Source organism: Oenanthe melanoleuca, chromosome 3 (assembly GCF_029582105.1).
Source record: "Oenanthe melanoleuca isolate GR-GAL-2019-014 chromosome 3, OMel1.0, whole genome shotgun sequence".
NCBI classification, from domain to species: domain Eukaryota; kingdom Metazoa; phylum Chordata; class Aves; order Passeriformes; family Muscicapidae; genus Oenanthe; species Oenanthe melanoleuca.
The window spans coordinates 84,188,902-84,212,014 of NC_079336.1; the positions used below are offsets into that span (position 1 = coordinate 84,188,902).

Here is a 23,113-nt window from a genome sequence, read left to right on the forward strand (position 1 = left end):
TTGGGGCAGAATGAAAAGAGGCAGAATTTACCCTTCATGTAATTTGTCAACAGATATTTGTTTTGCAGAGTCATTATATATTTGAATATTGCAGGACTAGTAAGAGCCCAGTGTTGGGCTATAACTGCATACTATGAGACACTATCACATTAAAAAAAGTATAATATCACACATAAAGAAAGCAATTCAAAGATATATTTGGACCTTTATCTTCCTCACTCTTGAAGACTTTTTCCAATAAAATTGAAGTGTATCCATTCAAAAAAAATTACATGAACATCATGCATCAGGTGTCATGGGTTACACTCATGTTTAACTGAACAGTGATCTGTCTTGGGGAACTTTTTTTTTCCTCAAGCCAAAAGAAGACAGAGGAAGGAAGAACAAGGAACAACACTGTCACAGCTGTGATTGCAGTGGAGAAAAACATTCCTAAACTGGATTTAAACTAATGAAGCTGAGCATTACTCTCTTCAAGTACATGCACATCTTAAGCTTCACAGCTTGTGCTCAGAAATACCTCAGTAAATGATCTGCATGTCTAGACCTCCCTAATTTAAAGCTACTTCAGATGGGTCTTTCCTCTGGCCACCACTATAAGGAGTGTAGCAGACATATAACCAGAGGAAGATAGAATATATTTGTTTTCTAAGCAAAATAAGCTACTCAATCATTTTAGACTCATCTCTTGGATCAAGATAACAACTATTACTCCTGCATTTCACTGCCACAGAGCTGATTTGGATGCAGTGGATAATGAAATAGAACTACCACCATGAAACAACATAATCAAAATCATGCCCTTTTTCAGGTGGAGGCAAATAAAACATCCATCACATTGGGCCTTACATTTATATCACTTTATGTGATGAACAATAACTGAAATTTATTTGGTTTTCATGTGGTCTGTTTCAGACCTATCTGAACAATGATATTAAGTGATTTTATGTAGACATGTCTAGATTGCTTTAATGGGAATCTTTATTATATATAAAATTACACATTAAAACGTGTATTTGTTCTTTACAACATCACATGCATATTTTTTAGCATAATCTCATTTCTATCATATGGTGGTGCTAAACAGAAAAAAAATGCATTTCACCTCAATTTTGAACATGTCTGTATTTTCCAGGGACAAGTCTTAGAAAATTGCAAGAGGCTATGTCTAAGGTCACATGGACCTACAACAGTGGATTTCCTTAAGGTATGAAAGAGACATCTCAGAACTGCAAGTAATAAATATGATTTTGATAAGAGCTTCTTCAGGAAAATAAGAAATTCCTAAAAAGTTTTCTGTGAAGCGCCTTCCTCTTCATGTCCTGTATTACTCCATACTTATAAATAATAAAAAAGGAGACTGATAACAGTAGCTTTATGTAAGCAAGCTCAGAAATCACGCTCAGATAAGTGCTTTTGACCTAAATCTTGTAGCGCCTCGATCTGACATACAACCCCACAACTGTGAAATTCTGTATGAGATTTAGCAGTTTGAAGCTGCCAACTGACCCAGCCATAAAGCAGCCAGAGATAAGGATTTGTGGTACGATATGATACAATTAGACATTCACCTCCTATTTATTTCAGTCCATTTCAGTATATAACCTATTTAAAAGTTGCAGGCTTTTTATTAAAATGTAAATGCTTGTGTGCTGTATATTTATAGGCAGCTAACAACAACAAGAAAAGACTCTCATAAATTAGATTTCTGTGAATGAAAAGGGTAAACAGGAGATGTTTCTGCAAAACTCTTCTAGACGTGTAGAGATAAAGGATGGCTCTACCACACAAAATAATCAGATACAAAAATAGCTGTTCAGAAACAGCACACCTAAGGAGTACTTTAATCAAACATTTAGGTTACCTGCCAAAAGGACCATGATCTCTTCAAAATGCAATGCGGATTAAAGTGTTATCTAACACAAGCAGAAAACTAACCTTGGAGTGGAAGTTCGAAATGTGTTCATCATAATTTTCATGTCTTTGGATAGAGAAACCAGCTTTTTCAGCTAGATTGCAAAACTGGTTTAAAGTGTTCCCTCGGAGTGGAGCAAATACCATTGCTTTTCCCTGGAACATTAAAAAGAGAATTTATACATTTTTAAAACTGGAAGGGAACCAGATATAGCATACACCTGACTAAGCTTTTAATATGCTCAAGCTGGAAAAGTCAATTGTTCTCTTCTTAAAACACAAAAATATAGTAACATGAATAATTGTTCAAAATATGCAAGATTTCTGTGATTAAACAAATGCAATGTAGAAAGTAATAAATAAATATTTTCTTTAGAAAACTGCCAACTGCAATACATCTGCTTCTTTTCATATAATAATGGTGTCTGTGGATTACCAAAATAAAAGACAGAAAAAGCATACAAAACATACACTCAATGAAAAATCCATTTGTTAGCTCATGACTATGCAAAGACTGTAAATAATGATTTCCTTTTTTCTCTCTCACACATAGAAGAGTACCTCCCATTCTCTGTCAGTGGAATTGCAACAATATAAAACAAGGCAAAATGGGAGGCAAATCAGACCCAGTCATCACATTTTTGAAGATATTTAAAACTACCTGAGCAGAGCAACTAAATTTGACCTTAAACTGCATTTAAATCAAGAATTAATGTTCCTGAATATGCATTCTGGTTCTTGCAAGATGATCAGGCCATTTGTGATGCCCAGGCAATACATTATGGTTCATTACCTAATTCTTTGTTCATCCTTCTGTATTTAAGAAAACAAAAATGACTGTACCTTGAACTGATAGATTTTAGACACTCTGTGCAAAGTACTTGCCCAAAACCTAACCTACTTGATAGAGCATCTCTTGAAGTCTTATTTGCAGAATTAATTCTAATTGGCTGAATACAGTGTTCTGTCACATGGAATGAAAAGTGGTTGAAGAGCTGTAAACAAAGGTTAATATTAGCCAACAGCATATCACACTGAGGGGAGCCACGAAGTTCTCTAAGTTCCTGTATTTAACTTCTATGTTAATGAGAGCTAAGATTAATTTGTGAGGTGCTGTAATCAAGCAAAGGGACAGAAACCATTTCTGGGGATTTGAAAAAGTTGTGAAAGGATTAGATGCTGTGGAAGTATATTTAGCTTGAGAAAATGCAATCTGTAAGCCACATGAAAAGAGTGATCAGTACAGAGAATTTCAGTAGGAGGGCTGGGAAGTTACAATGCTGACACAGACACGTAGTGAGGAGAACAAACCTGTGTCTCATACATGCACATGTACACTGAGACAATGCACAGTGAGGCAGCAGTAAAAATGCTATGTCAGTACCTCTGGTGCTAATGTGTACTTAAAAGATTCCAACCATTAACACCACAACACTATTTATTCTCACAACAGCTCGGTGAGATAGGGAAATGCTGTTACCCTCATCTTTCTCATGGGAAATTTAAGCACAAAGGAGTCTTAGGGCATTATCCAAAGCAACTCAACTTCTGCTCATTTGTTGTAGCTGTAGCTTTAATTCTGTGGCAAAATAAGAGGTGCAAAGGGGTGTAACTCCCACTGAAGGCACTGGAATTGCTTATGTAAATGCTAGGTCTGAATATAGGCTCAGCTCAGGATGAAAAACATTAAACACAGGAAATTCACAATCGGTTCCCTCACATCCTTGGCATGCTTTAATGTCATCACAGAAGTGGGCAGCAAAGGGAGCCTTCAGCTGAGGATCCTGCTCCTCCTGCTGCCATCTCAGAATGTTGTTCTGCAGAAACCCTTCATGGCATTAGAAGGCCAAGACTCCTCTGGAGACCCTCATTTTCATCACTGTAATGGGAAAAGTGCCCCTCATCCAGGGTTTACTGACCACATGATTCACATGGGAACTTCAGATGTGACTCATGAACAGAGACTGCTGGAAGCTACAGTCCCTACACTGGCCACTGATCCAGCAGCTCTGATGAGATGCTCACACATGAGCATCCCTTTGCCCCATCTGGGGTCAGCAGTCCATGTGGTCATTCCTTCTTGTATTCTCTGAGAACTACTTCCAATTAAATTTAAAAGAGAAATATAGTAAAATGGAATGTAACATGGTATGAAATATATCTTAAATCCAGACATCAAAATCTTGAAATAACTTTGAGAAAGGGGAATGGCTTTTATGGAAATCACTACACAGTTACTGCTGGCCAGCTCCTTAGTTGGTGTGAAAACCTGTTAATCTGTTGACTAAAACACCTATGGATCCTGCACTCACCAAGAAATCATGATTAAACTTTAATACCACAGTTATCTCCTCACAACTGGCAGGTACTGTAGTCAATTCAGTTTAAAGCACTTTTTTGTCATCTGCCCAATCTCTGCAATTCTGCTACCAGTTGTGGGGCTGCATTCACATTTTTAATTATAGAATGTTCTTCATTCTTTGGCTGCTGTACAATAAAAAACTTAGACCAGTGATTCTACTGATTCTACTCTCGATGGACAATTCCAAGTTTAATTCTAATTCAAAAGTGTCTCCTAGGATGAAGTTTAAAGGATGATGTTTAAAATTCAAAATGGCCTCTCCTCAGATGGAAAAACACTTCCAGTAAACTTGTGAACAAAACACAGAAGAAAATGCCAGTTCTGATAGTTTGAACTGTCACTAAAATGCTACAGTAAGACAATGGGACATGACTATGACTAACTTAACTCATCAATTTATTATAAAATGTGGTCTTATTTGCTGGTACTAATCTCTGCTCAACAGCATCCCACTGATTTCATTGGGATTTTGCATGGATAAACCACAGAAGAATCAAAGCCTTGATAAAAAAATGTTCTTAATTAGGGAAACAAACAAATGCTTATTCTGAGATTTGAATTAAAAGTAAATTTTAATGATATATAAAAGCCCTAAATGTTGGCAAATCAAGTCAAGTAGATTGAGAGAAATAAAATATAGCCATTCAAGATAAATTTGTTCAATGTAATATTTCTGTGCCTAATCCTTTGAGTGGGTTTAAAGGTGACATTTGCCTCTGTAACAAATTCAGATAGAAATTTCAGCCCTCAGTCTGTGAGCTGCTCATTTCTGCTCATTTCTTCCTGTGCCAACACAACGATCCATGTGGTCAATACTGGGAACCAGATGATTGAAATGATCAGAGTTCTGTTTCAAGGAAAACAAAAAGTTGCCCAAAACACATCATTCTGTGCCATAAGGGTTCTAAAAGTCAGAAATATAATGCTTACTGAAAAAGGAAATATCAAAGATAAATTTTAAATTAACAGTAGGAACAGACTATGTGCTCTGAATCTCTCCTTCAAGAAAGCTTTGCAAGGATATCTGTTATCTTCTGTTTACTCCACTTTTTCTGTTGGTATTATTGGTATTATTGTTTTCCCCAGACTCTTCTAAACTAGTTGTATCCTAGTTACATTTGAAAAATGACTTGCATTTAGGTATGCCAAATATATCATTTTGTCAAAGTATTTCCAAAAGGAAATATAAGTTATAAATTTGAGACAGAATAATTAATGTAGAAGAGTGAACTTAATAAAAGAAATTTATGCCTTAGTTTGGACATAAACTAATGCCCATAAACTATTCTTAAAAACTGCAACTGGAAAATAGGTTCACTATTGAGATGTCTTTTAAAAGTCTAAGTTAAGTGCCATTTAGTAGTGTCCTTTGACATTATCCTTAGATTTATACAGGTTAACAAGAGAAGTGAAATTGATGTGACTGCATCTTTTGGGATCTTGAATGAGCCTATGTTTTTATTTGTGTCTTTCACACCATGAAGGCATATGCTTGAAGGCATCTCTGCTGAACATGTCCTTTTTGGACAAGACAGCTAATTTAAGGTGTCTATACTTCCAGCTCCCATCCTATACAATAGTTTGCTGTCCTCTTAGTTATAAATTACAATAATTTGCAAGGCCATGCCATAACTGGATATCCATCCATATAGCCATTTATAAAGTGGATTAAGCACCTGAATTTAGTTAAAAAAACACAGTTTGGATAGGGGTTCAAAACTCTGCAACAGATATTCCTGTATGGAGCAGGAATTTCTTAAGCTAGCTTTGCTGATAAGAAATAGGAACCATTTGGTGTGCCTAAAATGCACAGCAAATATGTGCTAGGTTATTAATACTGACTGTTATTAATCACAACATGCAGAAGCAAACACGACTAGGAAGACAGGCAACAAAAAGCCATCTCCCTTTACTCCATCTATATTTACAAAGGAGTGTAGCTCATATGCTCTGAAATACAAAGGCATGTTCTGAATTTGAATTAGCTGATTGGAGTTAAAGAGAAACCAAGTCAGGCCAGGTTTGGCTTAAAGTCAGCCTAACAATTCCACAGTTACCAGGGCACCTCTTACACACTTCTCTTCCTCCCACTCATGCTCTTCTTCCCCAGTGTCCTTTCATGGAGCCAGCAGAGCAGCCCATGGGAATATCTGAAGAACCAGTTGCTGACATTGATCTGGGCTGAAAATTTTATTTTGCATTTTTTTAAACTGGGATCTGCTTTGTGTTCCAGATCACCTGTGGCCCCAAAAATTATTGCACTTTGACAACTGTTGGTACATCAATCAGAATGCATCACTGAGCAGGAGCTGCTTAACCTCTTCTTACTGCCACTGACAGAAATATCTGGGTAACCTTTTCCTCAGGGTGACTACACTTCTCCTGTCTTCCTGGCAGCCTTGCCACACAGCTCATTAAAATAATTCAGTCTTAAGGAACTTGCCTTAGGTCACTCAGGAAAGTCTATGATAGAACCAAGAATAGAAACCTGATCACTCTAAGCAAAGAATGGGATTACTTACACAACTAAAATGACTCAGGTTCTTAAGCCTTTGCACGTTTGGGTCTTCTATTCCTTTCACAGAGAAAATGTCTTGTACAAAAAGTACACTACAAATTTTAAATAAAGGTTGGAAGTGCACTGCTAGCATGAAATATTTTGTTTTCAAATTGAAAGTTCCTTATTGGAAGATTTGGATGTTAAACATGAATGATATTATTTCTGTTTCAAAATGCTACTTAGAGCAATTACTTAATGTTTTCTTCTTTTCTTCTTTTGATATCTTGTGTTTTTAAATATTTGAGAAGATATATATATTTTGTATATGCATGTCACAGACTTTTATCTTTGCCTGTAAGTCTCTCTGATTTAAACAGCCCAAGAGATTTAGATTGATAAAATATCTCCTGAGTGACACTCATGCAATCGTTTTATGAAGAGCATAATTTAATTATTTTCTAAGGTATAAAACATGTAAACAGAGGGCTTACTTAATGGAAAAATGTTTTAAGCCACAGTATAGATACAAGGGATTTGTTCATTTTATATAAACATAAATGAAAAGGAAAAAATATTCTTTCATAATAAATAAATACACAATGACAAAGGTTACAATTGAAGGGATTAAAAATGACAGAAGCCAACATAAAAACTTTCAATATCGTATTTTACTTTAATATGAAGACATTATTATCAAAGGAAAATACTTGAGAAACGCTTTGATAAAAATAATCTGACGCTATCTTTGAAGCGGTTTCATTTATTTTACTACCCACTGTGTTCCTTATCAGAAGGCCAAGTATAAGAAGTTTCCTAGTTTATGATTAGGAAAGAATCTGATAGATTAGAAGACTCAATTGAAGTTGGACATAATAAGTATTAAAGTATTACATGACATTAATCCTGCCATTCCATTACTCTCTCAATCATTGTGCACAGACTAATTATTCTGAAGCCAGTGTTCAGGAGAAAATAGAAACATACTTACACTGGGTTGGAGTAATCTCTTTATTGCATCAACAAGGCTAGCTCTGTACCGGTCCAGAAACAGGCTGACATTGAGAAGAGAACAGAATCCAGATTAAAATGGGTTTTCAATTCTAATGATACTAATGCAGATAAGTACAAGGCTAATTACATATGTTTACACAATGCTGTAAAAGAGAAACTGTGGTCTACATTTCTAAGCAGTTCAGGAACTTTTAACATTTAAAAAGACATAAAATGAAATACAGTCTAAACTAAAGCTAAATTAACAGCATGAAACAATTCTTTATACAGTTGAAATTCACCAATCATACATGCTAGCTATTAAAATATTACTGCATCAGAAATTAGGATCAACATAAAAAGTTAACATTTTACATGTATATACAAGGGGGATGGAGTTTTTAAAAAGGTTTTCTATTGTATTTCAGGTGTTACTATAAAGGGTATTTTTTTCCTTCTACCTTCACAGTTTTGGCATTAATTCTTACCTATTACACATATTTGCTATATTTCTACATCTATCCCTATAAAGATTTACAAGACCCTGCCTCCTCCCTCTCTCCAATGCTGTTGAAATACAATGGCCCAGATTGTACAGAGTTGTCATCTCTCAAGAGTGCAGTCCTTCATCTCCAGCATGGGTCCCACAAGGATAGCAGCAGAGTCAATTTTCCCATGCAATGTTGCCAACACGCTCAGCCCTATTTTGGTGTGATTACCTCATGATTTGAGGGGATAATTCATTCTTCATGCCCCTCAGTACCTTAATGTATACACTAATAGTGGCAACCAGGGTGCCAATCACTCTTGACTAGATATTTGTGGACATGTAGTTACTGTGGATGAGTGCATTTACAATGGTTAGTGAACAACCATCTGATAGCAACTGATGCCTTTCAGTCCATACTACCGTGGGCTGCATTTATATTGGTGATTCAGATAAGAAACTCTATCAAGCAGGCCACAGATAATGTGATTTTTTAATTTTTTTTTCTCTTCCCCCATTTTCTCTGTAATAAAACTGCTTTCCAGCTTGTGTCAAGCTCAAGTTTCATACTACATAGCATTTTTTTCAATTCTCTATGGGTTTTTTATTATACTCCCCTTCCTTTTATTCTCAAACTTCTTTTCTGAAGAGATGTGGGTAAATTTTTTTTCCAGGTTTGAAATTCTAAAGGAACATAAAGAATATATGGAAACACTGAAGAGCAAAAAGTAGTCAGCCAACCACAGGCCTTTCATCAAGAACAGATGTGTGGATATTTAGGTAAGGATACTCCACAGCTACCAAGAATACTGTATTATATATCATAGAGTTGAGCAGCTGTGCAAGAACTGTGAATTTTTGTTACTCTGGAACAAATAAACAAAACAAAACAAAAGAAAACTTGCAAGTGACCATATTTCATTAATACAAACTGGCAGAACCTCACACTATTGGGAAAATATGGTAAAATGGGTATCTATATATGTTGAAGAACATTTAATATGAAAGTATGATCTTCTGAATTTCCTCTTGAGAATATGAAGTACCAGTTGACAATCTCCCTGATAGCCTGGCTTACAAGAAAAATTAAACTTGAGCAATTGACATGACAACTCCCCCTCAGCCTCGACTTTTCTTCCTGAAAGAACTATACTGAAAACATGGGTGCTTAAATTTAATTAGCTGAAAAAGCAGCTCTTATCTCTGGTGTCTCTTGGGTGTTTTAATGACATTCACCTCATGTTGATCCCTATACAGATAGATGTCATAAGGCACTACTTCACTGGGAACTTAACCACCTGCAGAAGAAGTGGAATACATGTTTCCTCTCCCAAAAGAATAGTGAAAAGTAATTAATTTTCTTCAACATGAAACATTGCAAGAATGCACACATTTAAGAATTCCTGGGATCCTATGTAAACAGAAGTACATTCTGAATGAAAAGTGCATTTGTAACATTTTTGTTATTGAAAGCAGTGTAGTGGAAACACAATCTTGGGGGCAGCTTAGCAGCATTAAAATCCCCTTTTTGTGGACCTGAATATCATTCTCTTTTTTTTTCCAATGAGATAGGGGCACAACTGCTGCTACCAATCTTGCTCCCTTACAATGACAACTACTGGGCTTTGTCTACCAAAAACTGAGTGTCTGAGAAGTTAAAATTTTTCTGTCCAACCTCAATATTTTGGTGGCATGGGAGGTAGACTCTCATCCCTCTTAGCCTAGGAAACCCAGACAACCTGAGACAGTTATCCCAGGTTGTCCTGCCCTCCAAGAGGTCTGTCCCTGGGAACATGACCTACTCCAATTGAAAATAATTTCTGGCACTGTGATTTCCAAACTATTGCTCTGTGAGCCACATACTCTGACCAGAAGGAGCAGAGAAGACTCAAAGCAAAACTACTGCTACTCCAGGAAACATCTCTATCCTCCCTCTGAGTCAGGGGATACCTTAAATGAGGAAAATCCTGAAGAAGTCATTAGATAATCTGTGCTGCAGACAGGAACAGCATAGGATTTGGCCCACGCAAGGGGATTTAGTCACACAGCTTTTCTTACAGGTAAAATTGTATAACTAAATATTCCCAAAGCATACTGAAAATGTCCCTGAGAGCATCCTTCAAAGCTCACAACATGTGAGTTCCTGTGTCACCTGCTCTAGGTGACCCTGCCTTGGGTGGCAGGTTAGAATTGATGATCTGCAGAGGTCTCTTCCAACCCTAACAATTCTGTGATCCCGTGAAAAGCTCAGTAAAATTAAATAATGCATTTTTCTAAACCACTCACACACAGTTCTTGCACCTCAATTCAAATTTAGCTTAAGCTTGCCATTACTTTAGTGGTAGTATTTCATGTTTATATATCTCAGGACAGGAATAGCAAGGTTTTCTTGGGTCAGCAAGGAAGTTTCAAATCACAGCAGCAGAAAAGTGAGAACATGGTTGATGATTTGGCCTCTGTTTAGGCAATGCTCTTAACCTGTGAAATCTGGATGAACAGGCAGGCGACATTGTCACCTCTCTACTCTTACTCTTCTATTACAATTTTAAATTGCTATTAAAACTAAAATGAAAATTTATTCCAAAACTGCAGAGAAGTAACAGTAAGCCACAAGGAAACAAATTTTAAAAAACAAGTAGATTCTTAATTTGCTTCACGCCAATTTTCATCTTCTGCCTCACAAGAAGGGACATATATTTAATAGGCTATGATATGAACTTTTTTGGTTTTTGCATGTTCTGCCATTGGTAAAAGGTTCAGATATTATTACATTCGTATGTAGTGTCTAATGTATAGAGCTATTTATTTTTTTATTCACTTTCAACTACCGGGGTGATGTAAACGAAAAAGACCCTTATTTCCATGTCATCAGGTTCCAATGCACTTGAAAGTATGCTCCAGAAATCAGACCTGAAATGGAGGGACAGTGGTCTTACTGCATTCCTGCAAAAAAGATCTCCTTATAATAAGTGAAACAAATAAACAGAGACAAAATTGACATATTTTAAGGTATACAAAGCATACTTTCAGTTCAGTTCTATGTTCCTGGCAAAGCCACAAATCCCTGTGACTTCAGCAAAAATCTCAGCAGTGAAAGTAATGTGGGATAGCTCCCCCTGGCCTCTGTTATGTGAATATTTATGCATGTGTTTAACTTTAAGAATATAATCATTCTGAGTAAATAAAGTGGGACATTATGCATTTCCAAAACAATATGGGGTTTTAAACCTTTTATTGCCCTTACACCAAATTATTTGTGAAAACTCGCTTCACAATAATATGAAAGATAAAGTTTTTTATTGTCTCAGCCCTACAGGCCTTTACTCTCTCTTTGGATTAAAAATCTCAGCATTTTTTTCCTCAGTAAAGAAAAGTATATACACTATTTAAATAATCAGAAATCTGAGGCTCTCGAGAGCTTTGGAAGAGTCTTGGGGTTCACCTGTCCATGCAGGCACCTGTAACTTCTCCTTCTCTATTCAAACTCACAATTCCAGCACCTGTATGACTTTATATCCACAGGTGTAGGCCAAATGAAAATCAAAAATTCTGACAGCCCTCATTTGGCCTTAAAATTACCCCTGAAAAATATGAAATGGGTGGATATGTTTTAAAGATTCCATTATTTTATTATTTGTTCTACTGTATCCTTCTTCCAGTTGTAGCTTCATATTGATTTTTTTAAACTTATTTTTATCTTATAGTTGACATTTTAAAAATTATTTTGGAACTGCTGAACCATGAAACTATTTTATTGTCAACATCCTGAATGGTTAAATAATGACTAGCTTTCACAGTTTGCCTCTTATTTATTTTATAATTTAGTTGAGCTACTAAATTTAGCTGTTAACTAATAGACTGTTTGTTCTGGGAAATAACTTATTTTCCACTCCTGCACACAAGGTTTATGAATGTCTGACTGTAAATATATGAATATAAACATATCGCTGCTTGCTGTAATCATGTACATTTTTACTTGAATCTCCATATGGATTTGGAATATGTTTATGAATAGAGCTTGTTTTCATGTAAATGGGATCAAGCAGTACCACTGGTTAGCTATTCAGAGAATCAGACAATATCACCCTTGCTGGAAATACTTCAATAAAAATTTATCCATGTACCTAATATTTGAACTCAGATTTTTTACTTTCTAGTTCTCTATTCTAATCTCAGATTTTATTGACTGACAATGAGCTATATGATGGTGTTAAACTAAATGCAATCTATTCTATCTGTTTTTATCACTGCATACTTCAGGTTTCAGCTGAGAAGCTAGAAGAAAAGAGACCTTTTTTTCCTCTTCAGTGGCAGCCCAAAAAATTCAGAGAGCAAAAATCCTGCCAATAGTTCTCAAACCAATTCTATATCGCTGAAGAGAAATACATGAAAATGAAAAGAAGATTTGAGTTTGATAAAGCATGGAACATTTCTTTCCTCAGCCTTTTCATGTACCAGAAAACCTAGTGTCCATAACTAAAAGAATTATTTCTAAAAGAAACAAACAATAAAGGGATTTTCATGTTTATTAAACTATACATATATCTATGGGCACTTACAATAAGAAAATAGAAATAATTTGTGAAAAAACCCACATTCTTTAATCTAACCTGCACATTTCTATTTCTTTTTTAGAAATCTATAAATATTTATACACTTACCTGAATCTTAAGTGCTTTAAAATAAATGTACAAAATGCAGGGATTGCAAATGCATTATGTATTTTACCTGTCATGTCTGATTCTTTGTTTCCTAAAGAAACTACACTATTTCCAAACAGACTGGCAGGGGTATTAGGCCAGAATATTACTGAAAAAAACAACTTAAGTCTTGCTCCACTCTGCTGTACTCCCAGCACAAATAGGATGACATGGTGTGAGTATCAAGAATACAAGAGACAGCACAGCCAGGTTGTTTTGATATTTGTGTGAAGAACAAATTTAACTCTAAATCTCTTGGCAAGACCTTGCTTCACCCACATAATCTGGAGAACATCCATATGTGAGCCTTGTCTAAGCCTCCGAGAAGACTGCTGCCCTCCTGCTCATGTCCGCCAGCACTCTGATCTGACTTTCATACTTAATCTGATCTAATCCTGTCCAGCATTAACTTCATCTGTGCAATGAAACCTGGAGTATCCATTCTAATATTTGGTGAGGAAGGCATTTACTAAATTACTTGCTGAAATCATATGGTGTTGTTTAGCTCCTTATTTTAATCAGATGATGCATCTCTGAGGCACATTATCAGCGATTAGTTAGAAACCCTCCTCTGTCCTTTTTGGGAACAAAGAACTTTTCTGAAATTAAATGCTAAGAGAAACAAAGCACTGTTGCATTATGACAACAAATAGGTGTTAGAAAAAGGCAAAAGATCACTAAACACATTTTCTCCAGAGCTATACAAAACCAATAACTTTGTGAAATATGAAGAGTTTACTTAAATATTATAATATGAAAGGAAAAGAAAAGCTTTAGAGGAATATAAGAAGACATTTAAAAAGAACATTGTTTAAAGAAACAATAGACAGCTTTGTACTTCCCTTTGCCTTTTCCTTTAACTATTTCTAGGTAAGGTACATAAATTTGCTGAACTGAGCAGTCCTAGCAAGTCTCTGCTTTCAGATTTGGTCTCATAACAGTTTTGTGCCACAAAACATAAACAGCATTTTGTTTTGTTTTGTTTTGGACATTTAATGGGTCAAGAGAAAATATCCATGAAGGAAAGACAGATTGCTTTAAAAATATCTACTCTCCTAAATAAAATTTGCACAGTTCTTTTTTTTTTTTTACACTCCCTACATTTATATAACACCTTTAATTAATAATGTACCATTTTTAAAGCTAGCATGCAGCAAATACAGCACAGCACAATCCCACAAATGCAGTATCAGAAAAGGGCTGTGTCAATAATCAAATCTATTTGCATAAATTATTAAACAAGATACCATATTGCTACATGTATCTACCTTTTCATAAATTAAGCGCTGTATTTTTCTTTCTATGAATTATCTTATAATTAACATGTGCCTGTGTAAATAATACAAAGCGTATACCTCCAAATATTGATGTCAAATAGATTTAAGGAACAGAATGTGGTGGGGGTGGAAAAAAGGGTTTGAAAATCTCTTTTTCCTTGGAAATATTTTCCAGGGAGCAAAAAATATATCCCCTTATATCAATAGTCAGATCTTTCCTAAGAAGTAAGCTAATTGAGCTGTTTGTGTTGATAAACTCCCTTTTCTCCAGACTGTTCCTCACTGAGCCATAATTATTTGCAATTTGCCTAAGTCGTCCATTTACTGATACGTCAAGCATGAAACAGAGGCAATTCCAGAAAATGGAAATGCTTCTCAAAATCAATCTTTGGGAAATAATGTGGTAGAAGTTACTGTGTGATAGAAGACTACCTTATAACTGTCACATGGAGATGAATATTAATTTGTTGAGGTTAAGGTGGCTTTGTGCTTCATTTGTTGACTTTGCTTAGCCATCAGCAAGCAGCACAGTACAATTACTCCAGCAAAGCTATTTTTCTAACATGAGTTTTATGATTTTTATGTACTTACCAGTCAGCACACATAACAATGTCAAAATGTCCTTCCAGTTGAGAGACATCTGTCTCATTATCCCATCGTAAAATGCTAGAGGAAAAAAAGATTCAAAAAAAAAGAAAAGAAAAAAGGACTTACATTTTTAATCTTGAGATTTTTGAAGTATTAATATTATTATGTGACACAGAAATGTCTTAAAAAGTGCAAACTTGATACTTTCAAAGATTAATGTAAAAATCTTATTCTGTACATTTTTAAGGTTATAAATCTCAAAGCTAAAGAGCTATTTTTCATTATAACAGAAAGGCAATCCACTTGGATTCTGATGAGTGGATCACCAACAAATATGCCTTTCTGAATTAGTGGTACATGCAGAGCTTCAGCTTTTTACCCCTTAGCATTACTGCACGAGAAAGTGAAGTCAAAGTATTGACAATCTGAATGAAGCACAGATCTGCAGAATAGACGTGATTTCATGGATCTCTGTTACATCTGGCAGAAAATTCAGTTGTGCTTCTCATTGATGAAGTGAGCATTCACTTGGGCTGGAGCGAGGAGAGACAGGGTGAAAAAATGCCAAGCTTAACTTCAATGCCAGTAATGTTGCCTCCGGCAAGCTTAAAAATACAGCAGTGCTGACTCTGTCAACACCTATTCTCTCATAGGTGATAAGCTATTTAATTCCAAGATACCCAGTAGTAGGCAAAAATTCACATATGTACAAAGTTCTTTTTTGTTTATAAATGCTGCCGATTTATGTAGCTGCCACAAGGAATTTCAGTACTTTATTCCCATCTAAAAAACAGCAACTAGTATTGGAATTTACTGCATACTTTAAATATCATTATCCCAAACATTTGAAGCTGCATTTCTATTTTTATGCTATTAAAAAAAAAAAAAAAAAAAAAAAAAAAGGAATCTATCCTTTTTCATTTCCTGGTTATTTATAATAGAAAGTAGATAAATATTTATGGGAAAAGCACTTGTGGGGGAAGGGTCTAATCTGATCTTGTCAGGTTGTGCATGCTTATCTCAGTTTTGTATGAGTCTTGACCAAATAGACCCTTTAGTCTTCCCGCAGCTATAATCTACTTCTGGTTAAAAGCCATCTCCATTCACATCCTACTCCTAATATTTAACTGAGGATCAGTTAATAATGTGTTCATTCAGAAATGCTCCTTAAGTATACATGAAAAAAGGGAATTTTGTACATTGACTATGCTGTATGCAAAAAAGGCTCGTAATTACGTAGGTAAATAGACACAGGGCCATAAAGAATTAACGTACCACAATATGCATGTACATGTCCACAGACACAAAATTTGAGACAGAATGCTTTTAAAACATGGAAATTATGAAAGGAGAGGCCCAGTTGGTTGGCAAAGCTCTGATTGTGTGGGGCTCAATGTAACTGAACAGATCAGGACTCATTAGCCCATTTGCCCTCCTGGAATTTACTGTGACAATCCAAAGACAGAAAAGAGTAGATTAATTTAATTTTTCCCCCTCAAATTGAAAGTAATCCAGATTTTAGAAGCCTAGGTAGCTTTGCACACTGGCACGCAGCAGGCATCCAGTAGTGGAAAGTGACAAAGGAGAGTTCTCACTCTCAGCTGCTGGCTGCCTGCTGGCTACCAGCGGCTTTTTCAACCCTGTTTCCGTGGAAACTTAGGTTAGAATGGTGAAAATTAGGTAAAGGTAAGTTTTGTGGGTTTAAAGCACGCACTCTAATACTTTAAGAATCCTGAAGCAGAACTGGAAATTGGTAGAAGAACTGTGAGCCTTAAAAGGCCACCTTTGGTTCTCATTGCTACAGAAACTGAGATCTGATCAGTACCAGTATAGAGATTTGAATTATGATTTTTTTAACCCATATATTCACTATCCTTCATACATGCAGTTGGGAAGGAAGCACAGGTGCCTCCTCTGGCAAAAAAAAACCAAAACCAAACCCAATCCACTTTCCCTCATGTTACTGTCAGGTTTCTGCTGGGCACCTGAAACACAGTATTTTTTGTGCACACCTACTGCAGATAACTGAAGAGTTTATGTCAGGAGTTAAAAGCTCATAAACCAAATTGCTGAGCAAAATATGGAATTGACAAGTTGCCAGGAGCATGAGCTGTGGTGCAACATGACTGGCATCATGGTATTGTTAAAAGGAGTGAGCTAAGGGCCCCACATCCATCCATAAGCCAATCTTTCTCCCTTTCTCTGACCTACAGCAAGGGCTGCTTTTGGTCAGTATAGCTGCATTCATGAAGATATCATAATTATGCAAAGCCAATGAAAAATTTACCAATTCAAAATGGTAAATGAATTAGCCAAGTATTTTCCAAAAGTACAGAAAAATCTTTATTCCTGCAGGGAAATCACCACGTAAACTAAATATAATTTGTAAAAAAAATAAACACTAGTGGGACTCATCCTGGTCTGACTCAGGATGTGTGCACACTGGTGGGAGAGATGGAACTACAGGCTGTATGTATTTATCCATGCTATCTTTAGCTAAGTGCAAGCGTGACTAGTAAGGGAGGCAGAGCCAGGGATGTCAAATGCAACCTCCAAACAGTTTCAGTGGCTAACCCAGGGCTACCCTTTCTGCACTGTTACCTGCTTCCACAGATTTGCAGGAGCTGCAGTCAAACATCTGCACCTGCACTTGCACCTGTAAAGCAGACATGTCCCTGCATATCTGGGAATCACAATCAATTCTGCTCAGAGTCAGCACAATTCCATCATTAACACTGATGTCAGAATCAGCCTGATTCTGAACCAGCTATTCTGAGTTCTAGTGCTAATGAAAGTGATGAATCAGACTTAGGACTTAGATAAATACCATCAACTAGCCAAAAAAAAATTTTTCAACCCAAATGCAATTCCTGACAGTAAAGTACAGAAAAATCCACCAATACTGCAAAAAAATCCTAAAAATGATAAAGACATGCAGCTAAATGCATGTATCTATATGTAGTAAAGGGGTGAGGAACAATAATTTTTTCATGGATTGCTGAGGATGTGACTCTCGGACTTAGTGGTCAGACCTGAAAGAAATACTGAAGGCACCATGAAGCAAGGGCTGATTGCATTTCCATTTTAAAAAAATCACTGCTGGGAAACCCAGAAAAGTGGTAGCAATGGAAATCTAAAAATCACAATTTTTACGAAATTTCCTTTTAAAAAGTAGAATTAAGTGTAAAAATACCACACCACAAAAAGTCTCTTAAATTGCCAGTATCAGGTTGAGTGCCAGCATGAAGAAAATGCAAGCCTAGTGGTATTTTTCTCTTGTTCCTTTCCATGATACTAAATTAGTTTACATAAGCCATATTTATTTCTATAGTCACTTTTCTTCCAGTAAAGCAAGTTTTGAAGCTACAATATTTTTACACCTTTCTTTTGCGGGAAGGTGCTACAGTACCAAGAACTGAAATTACATTGTAAATTTGAGAAATGGGCTTTACTCTATATTTCTGTCCAAGCCCCACCTTCAGCACTTTTTCTTTGGCAAAAAAACAAACAAACCAACAAAGCAATGTGCTTAAGGCTGTGCAAAACCCACTGGACATTATTTTGTACTGGCTTACTTAACTCATGCAGGTTTAGTTTCTTACAAGTAAAAATAGGCAACTGAGTTTCAGCAGAAAAGGGTCTGAGACCCAACAGAAATATAAAACAGTTGGGAGCTCTTTTTGGCTACAAGAACATTAAAAATGAAATAGAGTGCAGGAGAAAAATAGTTCTCCACTGTTCAGCTACTGCTTAGTTTAAAGTGATGCTGGCTGAAACTTGGTATCCATTAATGGCCAATTTATGGCCTGTACCAAATGAATTTGACCAGTTTTCAGAGTAAAAGTACCCATGTAACAAAGCTATTACTATAATTAGCAATCTTGATGGTAGTCCTAGCAAAAGGGACAAGGATTGAATGAGCTATGGAAATGCAAAACATCCTCTCACATGCAGAGGTGGCTTCTCCAGGTCAGGGAAAAAGCATACTATCAGAATAGTCTGAGAAAAGATGTACTGATGCTTTAGTTTCCTAGGCTGTCAACCTTCTACCATTCTGAAGAATTCTGAAACAAATATCAGAATTTTAACATTCAGATATTTTAAAAAACTCCAAACAACACAAGGCACAAACTATCAAAGAAACTATTTCTTTTTTCCCCTGGTTTTCCTTTTCAATTGACAAATAAGTCAGAAAATGTGATTTGGTTAAGACATAAGAATTATGACAATAGAGCATAAAGATCAAGTAAGAAAATAAGAGACTTAAAGCACAAAAATGTATCCCCAAATAGCCCCACGTATTTCAAAGAAAAAAAGCCCCATAATAAAATAGCTAAGTTGCAGGGATAGTTACAATAGCCAAGGCTTCCCCTGCACAGTAATTCTAATTTATGGAGGATAGTCTGACAAATGTCGACACTCTTCTTCTTACACTGGTAAAGTATCTCAGCAATCTACAACAAAAGACTTGATTTTACCAGGTTTTATTTCTCATGCAAAATTCTTCATTACTATTATTATTCAACTTCTGTTATTCAGTGTTTGTCTTCCTACTGTGTCTAGGCAGGTAACTTACATGAGAAAAAACAGGTTAAGTCTCTGATTGTTAAAACTTGAAACATTTCCAAGACCCTCTGAGATGTTCTTGTGATGAATGGCACAAGCTAGAGTAGCTCTCAAATTAGCAGATAAGTAGTTGTGCAGATAAAGACAAAAATTCAAAATCAGAAAAAAAGGACAAAAGACACAAAAGCCTTACTTGCTTCAAAATGCATTAGTAGTTTTAATAAGGATTTAAAAAATCATCCCAATTAGCAGATGAACAGCTACCAAGAATCTCTATCTACCCACCTCTTCTTTTCATATTTTAATTTAAGTTTCAATCTTTGAAAAGCATTATCATTGGAAAGTGTACAGGTTCAGGTAAAAGATTTTGTCTGGAGGCTTATATGACTTTTTCTATGACATTAAGCAAGCAAGTTCATTAACACATTAACAAAAGGTATCTCAGGATGTTTCTCTGCACATTGATCTTGGTTTGAGAGTCCTTAGTTACATATAAAGATCAAGAAGATGGATTTTAATCTAGTGATAGAGGCAATGTGTACACCTATCATTACAACTCCTCCGAGGAATCTTGCAAATTTGCCTACTATAATTTCCCCTTCTTTCTTATTATATTCTCACAAGGCTGCTCTTATTTCTCCGCCTTCTTTCACCTTCTGCCTTTCTTACTTTCACTGCTTCACTTTGCTTTGTCTTCTTATCCATTATCTCATTCCCTACAGTGCATACCTGGTTTGAAGGAACCAAAGTTAAGCTTTCAGCCACAGGTACAACCATTGTTCCTTTCTTTCCCTCTTCAATTTCTAAGCATTTCTAGTGTGATATTTACAATTGCCAATGGACACATTCTTCTAGCAATGTCCTTGCAGGTTTCAGCAATTTCCATGTCACTTGTCTGCTCTTTTCAAAGTATACTAATGATTTTTCTCAGCTAGGTTTAATATCTGCACTTAATCCTCAGTCTCCTAGACATTTCTTCTCTCTTAAATCAAATAAAATCTTGTTTTTTGTTATAGTTCTTAATTCCACTGTCTTCTGCTTGAGTTCTTTTAATTGTCTTACAATTTTTAAAATGTGCTCTTATCAAGATTATCTTCAAACATTTCCCACATTTCTGATAATTTCATAATGTTTCACCTCACCTTTTATTCCTCTGAATTTTATTTCTGGGCTATCTCATCCATAAAAGCTAAAAACCTACTAATTTCTCTTAATTAGTATACAGACTCTTAATTAGTATACATATAGACTCTTTATTCAGTATTTTTCAGCGCCCTGGTGAGTGAGAAGCTGATTGCATCTAAAGTACCACAAGACATTGTAACCATATTTTATGGATTGTTTTGGACATAACCATTAATTCTAGTCTGTAATCTAGGTTTAGCTTAGACCTTTCTCTGTATCTGCATAACTCAGCTCTGCTGTTTATTCTCTCTGCATAGTATCTCTGAGAAGTTTCACATCAATCCACTCAACCTCTTGACCATGTCATCATCACATCTAAACATCACTATACTGTTCTCTCTGCTCTTGGAAAAAGGAGCCTACAACCCTGATCTTGTCATCTTTCTCTGTTCTCCTCCAGGTAAGTTGCAAACGGTCATTTCCAAATGCTTCACAACAGTTCACATCCCTATTTTTTATCTCTCATTCAATATTGAAAGGACAAGTCCCTTCTTTAATCAGCCCATGTCAGCCTACATCTTCCACTTAACTTTTCAAGCATGCACCTGCACAACTTTCTTCTGCTACGTTATCCACAACATTCACAAACTTACTCCATTATCCTTGAAACCATCCTTTAAAATTGCACCTAAAAAACTGACAAGAGGCTCTTGTGCCTCCAACTCTGCCTCTCATGCTGACTTCAGTTATCCTTGTTATCCTTCCTCACCATATCTCTCTCTAGTGTTAGATCACAAATTATCTAACACAAACTGCCTTTTTGCTTTGTGTTTATAAAGTATTTGCTACAACAATTCATGATTAAACCTCATCACGTTAACATGTTAATATAAAAGAAGAAAAAAGCCACCACATTCAACTATGGATCTCTTCAAACCTTAGATACTCTATAATTCCACAATCCTACCTAGGCTTTCCTGCCTAAAAGTTCCTTTTTAAAAGTGGGTTATAAAATGACACACTTGTCTTATTCCTTATTCTAAGAACATATTTTCTCTCTCTTATTTTGTACAACATGTTTTGCTAAAATTCAGATGGGAACATTACACCTTTGTCTCCAAAACTAACAGTCCTAACACTTACACATTTGCTGTGTATCAAAAGCTACTAAGTTTCTGGGACATAATTAATGCACGGCATGTAAATACAACTGCTGTAGAATGAATCTTTTCATTTTGTAGACATATCACAAGCCAACATTCAGCATAAGTGTGGCTATTTATTTAAAAAAAGTGAGAATATCTTGTATGAAAAAGACATTAATAAAAAACATACCAGTGGTGTTTGTGAATTTGCCTTTTCACATCCCTCCTCTACATCCATACATTCTAAATCAGCCTTTATTTGGAAACCAACTACTGTTTTTAGCAAGGGCCGTGAAGCACATTCAGACAAAAAAAATCTCAAATTGGCTCTCAAATTCTAATTCAGAATGATACAGCATAAAAAACCACATAATTTCAAAGTGCAAGACAGCATAAGTACATGTGACACAAGTGTATTGACAGGATCAGACTTGTATAAATATATGAAGGAACAGATCAGTTTCTTGCTCTATGGAAAACCCATAGGGATGATAATCAAGGGAACCAGAAGAAAAAACCCAAGGATGTAAAGTGAACAAGGCAGGCCCAGAAGGACTGACTGGAGAAAAACTTAAAAACAGCAGAGAAGATGCAGTTCACAAGTATTTAAACTCTCAGGGCAGAAGGGACCACAGTAAGCATCCAAGATTTCAAAGTTCTGTATCAAGCCCATATATATCTCAGAAAGATTCAAACACATTCACTGCTTAAGAAACTATCACTTACCATGGAAAAATGTTCCAATGTATTATCATTCTGTCAAATCTCTTTTTTTTTTCTAGACAGAATTTGCCTAGCTTCAATTTCTATATCTTGTTAGACACTTGTAAACTAGATTAAAGACTGACCTTCTATTAAATTTTTTTTTCTTCACATGAGATTTCAGATCAAAATCAATTAATTTCTTAACAATCAAGCAATTTCTTTGACAAGTAAATGGAGTTCTTTAACTCTCCCATTTCCAAACCCTGTCTTTTAAAGGACATTTTCCTTTAAAGGCCTGGGAAGAAAGATCTACACCTTCTCATATCAGTGGTCTCCCTCTAATCTTTTTGTGCACCACAAGATGGATAGTTTTACCGAGAGCAAGTTTCTTAAACTAAGAGGAGACCATCATGAATTAGTCAAAGATCTGAGGAAGAATGATTTAAAATAATGCAATGTAATACTTTTACACCTTTTTTTCCCCTGTTATTCCAAGCTCAAAGAAAGTTTTTTTACAAAGCTAGATAACACTCAAAATATTTCTCCTTATGTATTCTTATCTGGCCTCATAAAGACAGACAAAGGTATAATGCAATTTAAAATGTTCTTAAGTCAACACAACTGGGAGGAATACACAAATAGGAGAGGCTTGGAAGTTTGTGAAAGTCAGCTGGTATGGTTAAATGGTATAAAAGATTATTCAATTATCCCTCCAAATGCTGAAGTTGCATTCAACTAAAGAAAGAATTACAAA

General features: G+C 35.7%; 1 protein-coding gene across 1 annotated transcript in view; it reads right to left on the reverse strand.

The window, feature by feature from the left end:
* The window catches only part of CAMKMT (calmodulin-lysine N-methyltransferase), a 211,214-nt gene that overhangs the window by 6,570 nt on the left and 181,531 nt on the right, over window positions 1–23,113 (reverse strand). Inside the window, exons 8-10 of the mRNA XM_056488788.1 lie at window positions 14,822–14,896; window positions 7,765–7,828; window positions 1,939–2,070 (exon numbers count right to left, since the gene is read on the reverse strand). Of these exons, the coding sequence (XP_056344763.1) occupies window positions 1,939–2,070; window positions 7,765–7,828; window positions 14,822–14,896 (271 nt within the window). The remainder of the gene's footprint in view (window positions 1–1,938; window positions 2,071–7,764; window positions 7,829–14,821; window positions 14,897–23,113) is intronic.